The sequence below is a fragment of the Anabrus simplex genome, chromosome X, assembly GCF_040414725.1.
Source record: "Anabrus simplex isolate iqAnaSimp1 chromosome X, ASM4041472v1, whole genome shotgun sequence".
NCBI classification, from domain to species: Eukaryota; Metazoa; Arthropoda; class Insecta; order Orthoptera; family Tettigoniidae; genus Anabrus; species Anabrus simplex.
The window spans coordinates 221,817,283-221,831,589 of record NC_090279.1 but is presented as its reverse complement, the minus strand read 5'-3'; the positions used below and the strand labels follow the sequence as shown (position 1 = coordinate 221,831,589).

The window sequence follows — 14,307 nt, the reverse complement described above, 5'->3', positions numbered from 1 at the left end:
GTATTTAGCCACTGACCTACTCGACCGATCTGCCCGTGAATCATGAGGGATAGGTAGCAGTTTCATTATACCGGTATACACTTCCTCTGACTTGATTCTCAGCTTCCAAACTGTCAAGGTAATATAGTGGCTCGCTGGGCGATAAGAAGCGTTACGGTTAAATGGATGGACAAGGAATTAACTAGAGCAGAACTTAACGCAATAAATTTTAAAATTGTATTTCTTTCCTTTTTTCTAGTTTAAAATTCATAGATAAAGAAAATAACAACAGGAGTTCGTCAGCTCGAACAATATAATGGAATTAGAAGTCAGGTACGTACATAAACTTGAGAGAATTATAAATAAGAGCTGAATATCTCTTGCCAGGTACAATAGTAAGAAATACTCCAGGAAAGTACACTTGTCTGCGCTCCAGCTACAGTGGCCACAGAAAGTATTCGTACACCTATGGAAAGTGATAGAACATCATTACGACTTACGAGCTGAAGTCAGATTTATAAACGGCATAACGACAGACATCAGATATACACGCTGAACATACAGATCGTTCAAAAATGTAACATGATCGCCACGATCGTACCGCCAAGAAAGTTTCGTACAGTGTAATTAGTTAAATCAGTTGTCGCCACAGTTGTGCCTGCAGGTGGGGTTGTTATCTCTTCAGTCATCACTGTGCTGTCGTTGCAGCAAGGTTATTTAGTATGGGGCGAAATGGAGTGGGAAACCTGGCATTTATTGATGGTATTATAGATACCAGGATGTACATAGATGTGTTGCGCCATAATTGAAGCAGCAGTGCACACGAGCTTAATCTGGATGGAGTCTTCCACTTCCAGCGGGACAATGATCCTAAGTATTGTGCCAAGATAACCAGTGAATGGTTGTTGTACAACGCCCCGAGAAGACTTTTCACTCCACCGCAGAGTCCAGGTCTCAATTCCATAGAGAACCTGTGGGACCACCTAAGCAAAGAAGTGCAAAAACGCCATCCTACTAGTAAAGAACATCTTAAGGAGATACCCTGAGATGCACGGTCCAACATATCTGAAGCGTACACCAAACGTTTAGTTAACTCAATGCCAAGACGTCTGGAACAGATCATCAAAGCTAAAGGTATGCATACAAAGTATGAAGACTTCGGAAAGTGTTTGAATTACGTAGTAGTGTACGAATCCTTTTTGTTGTGTTAAAAGACGAGTTTATTTGTTTATTATGTTAAGTGCTGGAAATCTGATAGCTAGGTGTCTTTTCTCACTGTTACTTGAAGGTATACATTAAAATGTTGGTGTACGACAAGCTATCAGTTGTCCTCCCAGAATGAGCCCATGCTGCCAAATGCAACGAGGCGAAACACCTGCACTGGGCTTATGGAGGCTACACCTTAATGCCAAGCTGAGTCCTCAGACTTGTCTAACACCTTTAGGTTGAAACCTTCCCCTCACATTACCTGCTTTTATACTATATTTAAGCGGAAGCTTCCAGAACTCTTTGCTCATAGGCTATCCCTACAAGTTTCTGATAGGTTGAGGTGCTGACAACAGCCCAAGTCGACCCCGCTAGAGCGAGCAATTAAACCGATGGTAGAGACCGCCCGTTCTGGGAAAATAACGTAGCTCACTGCCTTCTACGACACAACACCATCAAGAAGTGCTTAAAAAACAGACATAACGCGCTTCTTATTAAACCAAGCAAAACAACAGAGCAACACGGGTCCCGCCGTTTGTGAATTTCAGATCTAAACAATCGCAGTGAGCTTTGCGTTCAATATTTTCCTGCTCTATGGCCCTCTACGCAGACTGAGCCCAAGATTTTATCAAAGACGAGGACGACGTGACCCCGACATGCGGGCATCAATTTTCTAAACTGGGGCACAAGAGAGAGAGCTGGCATGCCATAATGTACGCCAGTCCCTTCACTCGAACTTCTCCCTGGGTTTTAGATTATTTACTTTGCACATTTTAAAGTACAATTCTCGTGTGGAGCGGGCTCGAGTTTTTACGAGCAGGTGCCTCATCAGAGGAACGTACCCGCCAACCACGGTGTCACTCGACGAGCATCCGCAAATCTTTGACTTCTTTCGGTGGTGCTTGTTTAAAGCGACCTCGCCCCTAATGGTACGGAATGTAATGACAATGTTAAAGTCCTCCACTGACCAGATTTCAAAACGTGACGACGAACAATGAATGGATGGATATGAATTTAAAACAGTCAGTGGATCTGACCCACAATAACTCGCAGTCACTGAAACTGACGAGAAACAAAGTGTTACTGACCTAGGGACTGCTTCTAAAGCACAATACTGAATCGATGATGCTTGTAGTCTAAAGGGGTCCAAAATCCAAGTCATCGGCCCCTCATAATGGTACTTGTCGCTAGGAAAGTAGAACCATGGCATTTGTTATGATGCAGTACTAATCAAAAGCAGCCTAGACTCGCGGTATTACACACATTACGGTACTACTCACAGGTAATGAAGTTCGCACATGTAATATAGAGCTATTGCGGCGCCATTTACTGGCAACGCAAACCTATGGTGTTCATCACCTAAGCGTACTAATACAGACACTCGCACTATCCCGTGGTATTCCTCGGGTGCTAATCATAAGCAAGCCAGAACTATGGTGTCGCTCCTAAAGTGGTACTAATCACAGGTACTGTAAAAGCTGGAAGCGCACTCTGTTCCTACTAATCACAAACCTATTTTGTACCTAACATAGTGGTACTACACGCGAGTAAAAGCGACCCATGGTGTTCCCCGCGTGGTGATACTAATCACAAGTAGTTTCATGGTTCTAATACAGTCACCCCTTGGTCGCCCCTTTCGACAGGCAGGGGATACCGTCTGAGTATTCTTCATCTGCGTCCCCCACGCACAGGGGCTTGTGTGTCTGGTCCGTGAGAGCTATTATGTTTCCCTCAAGTCCGCCGGCAAGGACCCCCATCACATCTCCCCCTGCTACGCCAGCGTAGTAGGTTCGTGGTTCTTCCGGTGAAGAATAGCAATAACAAGAAAGAGAAAAATCACATATGTCATAACCAAGGTCGCACCCAGGGAGGGGGGGGGGTGAAACCCCCACTGTCACGAAAGAAAAAATGTCTTGGACACATTTAAACAGCATATAGGGGTTATTTAATTTAATTTCCGGGTTGAACCGTGTTGTACGCACATCACGTACAGTTTGCCGACGTTTCGAATACATTGCAGTGTTCTTTGTCAAGGCGACTGAAATACCCCTACTCGATCCGAGGTAATCAGTCTCCCAGGCAGAAATCACACTACTAGAGTGGCCTTGATCTTAATTCTTCACACCGTGGAAGCTTCACTTCTAAGAAGCATATAGGGGTTTTCGGAAATTCAACCCATTAAATTAAAACTATTATGAAATCAATACTTTGGAAAATAAAACAATTGAGTTTTACATCGAATTGCACCGTCTTTACACGTTTCTCTTTAAATATGGTTATTAAATTTACAGAAAAATAAATGAAGATTTTAATTTTGATGACATTCGCTTGTTTTTAATCCTTTTAATACACTTTGCACTATCATTCAATTATGTAGACTCCAGACCAAGCCATCTGTATAACAGGGCATGAGTGCCTAAAACATGATCACTGTCGTAAGTTTGTAGACAATATAGGCCGCTTTCTGTATTTATACGACACCAACAATAATATTATATAAAAGAGTCAAATTAGGTGAATTGCCCCTCTATTGACCAACATTAGCCAAATGATATAATGTAAGTGAAAATATATTTGGGCTAGGCCATACCTAATTTCCAAATATTACGAAAATTATAGACAAATTATTGTCCGACTGACTGCCTAAATGGTGAGCGGTTCAGAGAGTCCCGGCCGGGTCGGGGACTGGGTGATTGTGTTTTCCTCTTCATATTCAGAAAACACACTACAATGTTGGCATCCGGCCGTAAAACAGGTGTGGTAATGAATAGACAAATTATCGTAACAATTCTGTAAGTATAAGTGAAATTTACAATAGAACGAACTATTAAACGACACACGAGTGGCATTGCAGCCGATAGGGGATTGTTTACCACACATCGTAAAAAAAAATTTTGATTTGCTCCATTAAATGACAGATCTCTTTGTCCAGACCGCTCGACGCGCTACTCTAAATATGTTTGAACTTTTTATTCGATTAAATCTATTTCATAACTGAAGATAGAGCGTTGAAGTTGAACAGCTGCAAGCTAAGAGTCCCGGGCGGCTCGGGTTCTCTGGAGACCGTACGCTAATCACAAGCAGTGTAGGCCTTGCCAACGTAACAGCGCTGGTCTTGACCAAGTGAGAAGCCTGATAATGCCCCAGTTCCCTCTTACGACAGACGGGAACCACTCATCTACAGGATATTTTATTGCTCCTATAGATTTTGTTTTTGGAACCCCCGAATAATATGCTGGGTGATAACCATAAAAAGTGCATGCAATTCGTGCTCTCTGCAACAAGAGACTACACATCGAGCAGCAACGGTTTTTCTCAAGTGGAAAATTGTGCCCCAAAATTAGGTGATACAGGGAAGTGAAATATGAACAACAAAAAAGATGTATGTTCTCCTCTTAACGAACTAACAGTTAATTAGTAAATTAAATGATTCTACTATGCTAAAAGGAACGAAGGAACATCAACAGATGTGTCGAGTCTGTCCTACTTTTCTTTTCACATCAACAAACTGCTTCCAAAAAGCGCGCGGCAGAGTGTTCACATAACGGAGGTGCTGCACGCAACATAAAACTGAACTATGATCCGTAACGTAAACTGGGCCTCCTAACACGTGAGCGATATACCAGCCCGTTGAGCGGTTATCTCATCTTGAAGACAGCGCAATCAGCGGCAGATTCGATCCTGGCTCAGTGCCTTGGTATCTCAAGGTGCTCAAATACGAGGGCCATCCGATAAATAAGTTTCCCAGTTTTACAAAAAATACAGGAGGGTTATTTAGACTTGTGAAATGTTTTTATTTTCGTTCTAACTCATACACTACTTTCCACATAGTCATCACTTCTGTCAAAACACTTTCGGTATCTCGGCAGCAGTTTTCTCATACCTTCGTCATACCAGGTCGGGTCTTGTCTCCGTAGCCAGCGGTTCACCTCCACTTCCACCTCTTATCACTCGCAAACCGCTGCCTCCAAGGTGAAACTTGAGTTCTGGAACGAGATGGACATCACTCGGGGCAAGATCCGGTGAAGACGGTGGATGGGGAAAAAAGTCCCGTTTGAAGTTCTGCAGCAAATCCTGGATCCTTTGAAGTGAATGGGGACGCGCGTTGTCATGAAAGAGCAACACTTTCCGAGACAGAAGACCAGGACGTTTTCGTTTGAGTGCAGCTCTGAGATTCGTAAAAACCGCGCATTTCCTCTCAGCTGTAACCGTAGTGCATCGGGGAAGGTAGTCCCCAACAGAACACCATTACAGTCCCAAAAGGCAGTACGGTAGCCATAACTTTGCCCGCAGAGGCTGACGTCTTGGCCTTTTAGGTGCATGTTCACCAGATTTCCTCCCTACCATGCTTTGTTGTTTTGTTTCTGGAGTTGAATGATTCACCCAGCTCTCATCTGCAGTGATAATAAGGGAAAACTGTTGATCTCCCTCTCTCTGAAACATTTACAGAAAAGTTGGGGCCACCTCGATCCGTTCTTGCTATGAGCATCAGTAAGCAAACGTGGGACCCATCTTGCACAGACATCTGACAGGATCTTCGCAATAGAGGAGCGTCCAATTTCCATACCAGTCAATGATCCGAACTGCAAAAGTGGCAGCGCTCTTCCACCATAAACACACACTAAATGGCGATGAACGGAGATCACAAGCGGAGTGGTAGCTGGACGGCAAGTGGCGCCATACTGGCGAACGCGGATCAAGCATGTGGTTTGCAGGGGGAAAATAGGGATGGCCTTCGTACGTCAGCCTCGGCGTCTCGGAAAACCGTGAAAGGACGTTAAGGCAATAACATTATTATTAAAGAGTGTCCTGTCCTGTCCTGACCTTCCACCTCATTCATCGTCTCGTACGGGACATACGTCATCATTACTTATTTAATTCCCTAAATAGATACTTCACTCTTAGAACAATACAATCACATTCACCCGAATACTGCATTTGAATAAGCAGCATGTCCGATCACAATGAGCGCGTCCGATGGCGTACATCACTAAGATACGGGTCGTGCTCCTGCTCTGTTCCACCTCTTCAAGGGTTCTCTTCATCTGTAGCGAGAGTCGAGCATATCATCACCAAAAGTGCCGCTAGAAAATTAAAAGTAGAATGTTCACCGGAACCCAGTGTTGCAACCAACACAACGAGATCAAACACATTTAAACCTTTCTCACTCCGCTTATTCCCAGGTTTCAACCTATTATTTATGAAACACTGAAGCAGAGCACATTCTTTCAGAAAAAGTTAAATATTATAAAAACTATTGATCACAATTAATTCACATTTTCAATAATATTAGAAAACATACCATAGCATCCATTTCTCTATTCACTGAGTAATAAGGCTGTTGGTTCAAACCTCCATCCCCTGCTGGTGATACTCGACACAGAGGTAGGTTGTATCCTGTCACATTCTCATGTTGTTTGAAACCCTCTAAACCAATAATCACGTGATTCTGGAAGCGGAATGGTGTCCATGTATATCAGCTTCTATTTCCTCTGAGCAAGTATCTTCCTATTCTGTATCCATTTTACTGGAATGCGCCTGTTTGAATGTTGCCTTGATATACAACTTGTGACAATAAATTTCGATGAATGAAGTCAAAAGGGTGAATCCCGCAACCCTGGCGACACGCAACGCTCCACCTGCGTAACAGCAGGTTTCGACCACCTGCTCCCAACGTTGTTAAGTTGAGCATCGTGTGTGTGCCGTGTAAGATCTTTTTGATACAGTGCGTGTTTAGTGCGTTGGTTCTGAACTGCGAACAGGAACATGAACGACCAAAAGATCAATGTACAGTTTTGTTTTAAGCTTGGCAAGACACCGAAAGATTCGTATGCGATGCTGGTACGTGTTTATGAAGATCAAGGACTGTCCTTGAAGTGTGTGTACGAGTGGTTCGCCCATTTTCGAGGAGACCAGGAAAGTGTTTCTGACAACCCCCGTAGCGGAAGACCGGCAACCGCTGTCAGTTACGAAAACATTGAGAAGGTAAGGACATTAATCACGAACGATCGGCGATTAACTGTGCGCATGATAGCGGATGAACTGCAGATTAACCGTGAATCCGTGCGACAAATCGTTACCCAGAAGTTAGGGAAGAGGAAAACGTGTTCTCGTCTTGTGTCACATTACTTGACCGACGATCAGAGGCAGGCACGTTTAGAGGCTTCGCAGAATTTTGTCGAAACGGCGGATGCGACACCAAATTTCTTGAACTGTATTGTCACTGAGGAAGAAACCTGGTGTCTGAGGTACGACCCTGAAACAAAACGGCAAAGCATGGAATGGCGCCCTCCGGGATCCCCTCGTCGAAAAAATGTGTCAGAGCCGAAAAGTCACGCATCAAAACGATGCTTATCACCTTTTCGATGGTCAAGGCATTATCCACGAGGAATTTCTAATTGAGTGAACGAGTTGAACGCTGCACGGTACATTGAAAGTTTGACCAGTTTCATGAAACGTCTACGCAGGGTAAGACCCCAGTACGCACAACAAGGTTCATGGTTTTTTTGTCCATGACAACGCTCGCCCGCACACAGCCAATATCGTCAAACATTCACTGCAAAAAAGGGAGTGGTGCAACTTGAACATCCCCTATACTCGCCAGATCTCAATCCTCCAAACTTCTTCCTATTCCCACGACTCAAACTCGCTTTGAAAGGAAGGAGATTTGACGATATTCCTGACATCCAGCGAAACGTGACGGGGCTTTTGAACACCATCCCAATAGAAGCCTTCTTGCAAAGTTTCCAGGACATGAATCGCCGATCAGCAGTGCATAGTTATGGGAGGGGACTACTTCGAAGGACAGTAAAGTCACTGTCGTGCATTGTTCATCTATGGTGATAGTACAGGACTATTCACCGAATAGATTGTCTCCTCCTAACATAAGTTAAAATAATCTATTTCTCATATTCTTTCTAAATTATGGACAGGTTTCATATAATCATTCGGAGTAACGAAACGAAATGTGTGTGTTTTCGCCGCATCGCCATCATGTCCGTTTTCAGTTATATCACTACAATTATCTTCGTCGAGACTCCCTCCACCCCTACTACACTGAGCTCTGCAGTATTCAATCCCGCGCTCGCTTTTGCCTAGGTTATCGCTCTTCCTTTATTTCCTAAGCCTTGTAGATTCATTATAAACACTTCACTGCCAAAAAAAAAAATACAAAACTATCGCATAGATCGCAGCCAGCCAGGCGCTAAGGGAGGGAAAGACTGTAGTAGTCTCTTGCATGACTAACTCAATAACAAGTCTTTCTGCGTCTACAATGTATATGGAACACATTCTTCAACCCACATAATGCGCCACAAACATCCTAGACTAGGGAGAAGTGATTGTCTGCTGTTAACAACCGATGATTGCAGCAACATAGCTACACTCCTCACACCAACAAAACCACCGAGCCATCACAAATTTACTGATCAATCGGAAGAATGTTTCTTCGCCACCAATGTTGGCAATGTTTCCTTTTGTTTTCACAAAATGGGTTACGCTGATTCAAAATACAGATTTTGTTGACTTACGAACATCTGAACTGATGGAGTAGACTGCAACCCCAACGTAATGTGAGTGTGGTCCCTCTCACCATTACCAACTTTGAACAAAACTTGACACCGTGAAATACACACACTACACTTCTCTGCGCTAATAGGTATGGTACTCACAGTGGTACTCTTGAACCGCCGACTGCCGCTCCTCCTGAGAGTTCCTCCTCGGATATTGGCGTCATCCAGCTCCACAGCAGAGCCGTCCAGTGCTGACCGCCGTGTCAGCTCGCTCAGCTCCGGAACCGGCTGGACCTGCACAAAGACAGAAATATATAGCTACTGGGGGTGTGTGACCATGGGACCACCCAGATGAGTTCTGTAACTCTTATCAGTATGTGTCGCTTTGTTCGTCAAAGTCATTCCAAGTCTATGCACAGTTGCCGTCCTTTTAATCCATTCACGGCTTTAGATTCGAAGATCAAGTTTCGTGAGCTATTTGCAGGTATTCCTATTATATTTGATTCAAATCTGTGAATAACACACAAAGCTTAATTCCTTGTGGTCAATGAGCATAACGCGGTGCTTATCTCCAGTAACTACCAAATGTAATGATGGAGCTGTAATCAACTCTATCCATTGTACTACCGCCAGACAGGAGTGAGGGCTGCATGTACGTAGGTGAGATAAAAGTGTGAGCTCAGTCAGCACAAAACAAGCTCACGAGCTTGCAGTTTCCGGTCACGTCCCCGCATTTCCGCTGCAAATGACACCGCCGGAGATTGCAGTATGGAAGGTTCGATCAACAGAAAGTTCAGAGCTTGCTTGACTCGCTTGGCTGCCAGGACGAACGAAGTGTCTGCAGACAAACGGAAAAGAGGACGACTTCCACATTGCACTCACCTTTATCGCCACCACAACGAATGTGAATATTAAGGAAACGGCTTGCCTAAGAACATTTTGGCATTAAACATCGTGTTTTAGGTAGCCTATGTAGGCACTATAAACATTAACTACTCAACTATTTACAATTTTATCTCCTACTCAATGTTAAATAGTTTGTTATTCATTAGATCTAAAAGTGAGACTGCACTGAAACTCGTGACCATTGATCTGCCTTCCATGATTTACGTTAGGGTATTCTGAGGGAATACAAACACAACACCGGCTTGTTCCGCTCTCCCTATTGTGTAGTCGATCGATACGATGAAATGTTTTTAAAATACGTTTTGCAAAGTAAAATATTTGAATTTCTTAGTGGATGGTCCAAAATTCGTCTTGTCCAAAAATACAGATTTAATTGCAGTTACGTAACAAAAATTACACGTCCTTAGATTTTCGTCGAAAATCACTGATGGTAGATGAGACGACCGCCTCATTTGATTTTACTCTGCATGTTTAATATCCTCGGCTTATTCATGACTAGTGTTTCCTTATCAGCGACTCAGGATGATCATTAGTAAGAAGGTTGTGTAGAGCATGAGGAGAAGTACCTTTTCGTTCCGACAACACAGGCCGGGGCTTTGTTCTTTCCAGTTTTTGAGTGACACCACTTGGAATCGACTTTCCGGCCAATAGCAACATGCATTGCAGTCTTACTTGAATCCCGAGAAAGGTGTTGTTTTCCACGGGGTCAGTCGTTTATTTTCATTTTATTTGCTAACAGCTTTTCAATTTACTTCAGGATTTTTCTTCGTGTATTTGCTAACAAGCCTCCGTGGCTCAGGCGGCAGCATGCCGGCCTCAGTGGTTCAAATCTCGGTCACTCAATGTGAAATTTGTGTTGGACAAAGTGGAGGCGGGGCAGGTTTTTCTCCTGGTATGCCCGTTTTCCCTATCATCTTTCATTCCAACAACGCTCTCCATTATAATTTCATTTCATCTGTCAGTCATTAATCATTGCCCCAGAGGAGCGTGACTATCTTCGGCAGCCGACACAATTCGTATGCCCGCCGCTAGATGGGGACTTTATTCATTCCATTCCTGATCCGGTCGAATTACTGGAAACAGGCTGTGGATTTTCAGATATTTCCTAACAGCCTCTCTATTAAAATGACGTTTTCTTTCAGTCGTCCGGCTCCATGGCTAAATGGTTAGCGTACTGGCCTTTGGTCGCAGGGGTCCCGGGTTCGATTCCCGACACGGTCGGGAATTTCAACCATCATTGGTTAATTCCCCTGGCACGGGGACTGGGTGTATGTGACGTCATCATCATTTCATCCTCAACACGACGCGCCGGTCGCCTACAGACCTGTATCTGGCGAGCCGATCTTGTCCTCGGACACTCCCGGCACTAAAAGCCATACGGCATTTCATTTTTTACAGGCTCCGTATGTTTTTATCTTAATTCTACGAGTGAATCTAGCGCGGCGCTCTTTGGAACTTTTGAACTGTTCTCGAGGATGATAATGGCGGAGCAGTGGGACGTACTGAGGTGTGGGTGGTTCAAAATAGAATGACATGATGGGACATAACGTGGAACTTCCCGGTCCTGTGTATGTTTCAACACAGCACTTGCAAATGAGCTGCAGGACACCTGAGGCGCCTCGTCTGGTGCCATCATCTCGAAAACGGTTGAAAATGTTCGAGATTTTTTCCTCCCGCCGTAAGACTCAGAATGAGCTTTGTCTCCTCCTTGTATGACAAATTCCAATGCTATTGGACAAAGAGTCTAAATCTAGGACAGAAGGTGAATTTTCAAACATCCTTTCTTAGTTCACCTCGAGGGCAGAACATGAACAGGTCTTTTCGATGTGAGTGAGTAATCTTTGGCTCTAATTGTAGATATAGTTCCCTCATTTCGCTTTTTTAACATTTAAAAACCACATTTTTCATGACCGCCATGAGAGCCACGGCTCCTACTTCCTCTTGCGGTGTCAACAAACATACTCAAGCGAACTTCCGTCCAAGATTACAGAGGAAGTTTTAAAACCGCAACAAGCAAGAGAGCTATCATAACACTTCTGATGACAGGTTCCTCACTCTCAACTCCCTGGCCCATGTCTTTCTCTGGTCGATACCTTCAGTTTTCCCTTCCCTCTCTGATTAGTGTGGTGTTGTACTTCCTCTTCCTGTCGGTGGAGGTGATACAAGAAGTTACTAACACCCACTGACTGATAAAAGCCCTCACCAGTCTGGGTCGGGGAATCGCACATACGTTCTTCACAGCTTATTTCCTTCAGCATTTTGCGGTGGTAAACAATATTAATAGCAGGCGATATAGAAATAGCGTACGTATTACATTTCTCGTCGGAGTTAAAAACTTTTTTTTTTTTTTTTTGCTGATGGCTTTACGTCGCACCGACATAGATAGGTCTTATGGCGACGATGGGATAGGAAATGCCTAGGAGTTGGAAGGAAGCGGCCGTGGTGTTAATTAAGGTACAGCCCCAGCATTTGCCTGGTGTGAACATGGGAAACCACGGAAAACCCTCTTCAGGGCTGCCGACAGTGGGATGCAAGCTCACAGTTGCGCGCCCGCCCGGTTGGAAACTTCTGAAACATCACCGAAGAAGCAAAAGATGATATATGAAGTAGTGCACTCCTCCTTCGCCCATCCACCGTCTGGACATTAGTCTCAGTGGCACATTGTGATCAATACAAAACAACAACAACAACAACGCTGAACCCGGAAAAGGAACTAAAACATTGACGGCTGCGTTTAGTTGAAACTTCCTCTAAAAAAAGACATACATCTTGATTACCGCCTTTCAGTCTTCAGTCTCCGAACCTCTGTGAACTGACTAAATGCCGCCACAATCCTCTGTACCTTAAGAGGTATCACTAGAAACTGAGTTTAACCATCGACTTCTCTTACCCTATATGACTGACTCCATTCACCTCACGGTACCCCATCATCGAAGCCCGCTTATGCTTATAACTTCGTCCACTAAGTTAGCCTTTATCTCCTCCTTACCGCGATCATTCCCGCTACTTTCATGTTAGTAACCTTTAGATAGCCTGAGTCCACTCAGTTTTCACTACCGTAAAGCAAAGCCGATTACGGACCTGGCGCCCCTCCTCTCCCATGCGTAGTGGTGGACAGCCTTATGCTTGAAGAATGTACTCGTAACTGCTAATCCCATACTAGCACAGACGTCCAGTAAACGTTTCCTATTAGCTTCCACATCATCCCCACATTTCCCAATCACCCTGTCGTACCTTCAGTTCTATTTCCAACCCTCGCACTGAAACAGCTCATTAGCACTTTCCTGTCCCCAACTACAATAGTCACTCAATGCTTCATAAAACTTGTCAACTTCATCCTCATCTGTACCCTGTCCTAATTCCTCCAACTGCCAAATTACCCACATCACTCACTCATTTACGTGCCTAACACTAACTGGAAGTACTTATGTACCAAGAAAGATGAAGATAACACAGGATACCACAGAAGGCGAGCAAATGCAAAGAGAGAAGTGCGCAAATACCATAGAAGGAACTGGGAAGAATTTGTATCCCATTTAGAAAATGACATAACCAGACCTCAACCACAGACTTCTCCTGTTCATAATCTATATGAATGCTCTCATACGAGAATTTAGAGAAACTTTACTTTTTTTTGCTAGTGGCTTTACGTCGCACTGACACAGATAGGGCTTTTGGCGACGATGGGATAGGAAAGGCCTAGGAGTTTGAAGGAAGCGGCCGTGGTGTTAATTAAGGTACAGCCCCAGCATTTGCCTGGTGTGAACATGGGAAACCATGGAAAACCATCTTCGGGACTGCCGACAGTGAGATTCGAACCCAGTATCTCCCGAATACAAGCTCACAGCCGCGCACCTCTAACCGCACGGCCAACTCGCCCAGTATTTAGAGAAACAAGATATGGTTCCATCCGCATTAACAGAAATCTACAGCTGAACACAACATTATTTGCAGATGACTCAGTGCTGGTCGCCACCTCAGATGATTTACAGCGTTCAATGTATAACTTAAACCTCGTCTCAGGAAAAGTAGTCAATGGAAATGGAAACTAAGATAATGGCTTTCTGTGGCAAGGAACCAGTTAGAAGCAAGATCTGCTTAAAAAATAACATTTTGGAAACAGTAAATTATTTTAAATACCTCGGCTGCAAACTGTCTTTCTTTGAAGAACTGGACAACGCGAGAAAATCTCCGTTTGGGAATCATCAATAAAGTTGTAGACCATCATTAGTTCAAAAACGCCCCCGTGCAAGAATCTTGGCAAGATCCGTACATTGCTAAGGAAGTGAAGCGTGGACCCTGAGGAAATGCGATGAGAGAAGAATAACTACGGCTAAAATCAAAATACATGTAGTGAACAGGAGGAATCACTAAGTGGGAATACAGAAGTGCTGAATGATGTTAAAAGCACACCTATATTGGAATACATCTATGCATATCAGATAAACTGGCTAGAACACCTAAACAGGATGGACACAAGCAGTCATAAACTAGTGCCCCGAGACGGCGTGAAAATGGAAATCTTTTGTATAGACCGTAATAGTTCTTCTATAGGACTAATACATGAAAGGATGGTGATGAACAGTCCTATCCCACACTTTATAATCTAGTATATGTCCTCCTTACCGGAATATCATAAACTCCTACACTTAACTACACTTTAAATACTATTTCCCTCGCCTGTCGACGGAATACTTGTCTTTTT

General features: G+C 43.9%; 2 protein-coding genes across 6 annotated transcripts in view; both read right to left on the bottom strand.

The window, feature by feature from the left end:
• Window positions 1-14,307, bottom strand: part of wkd (whacked) — a 569,688-nt gene that overhangs the window by 107,396 nt on the left and 447,985 nt on the right. The window lies entirely within an intron of this gene.
• Window positions 1-14,307, bottom strand: part of Mhcl (Myosin heavy chain-like) — a 399,178-nt gene that overhangs the window by 326,093 nt on the left and 58,778 nt on the right. For all 5 annotated transcript variants that reach the window (XR_010861825.2, XM_067159638.2, XM_067159641.2 and 2 more), the window contains exon 4: window positions 8,856-8,990. Coding sequence is in view for 4 of the 5 variants with exons in the window: in XM_067159638.2 (XP_067015739.2) it covers window positions 8,856-8,990 (135 nt within the window). In the remaining variant the exon portion in view is untranslated. The remainder of the gene's footprint in view (window positions 1-8,855; window positions 8,991-14,307) is intronic.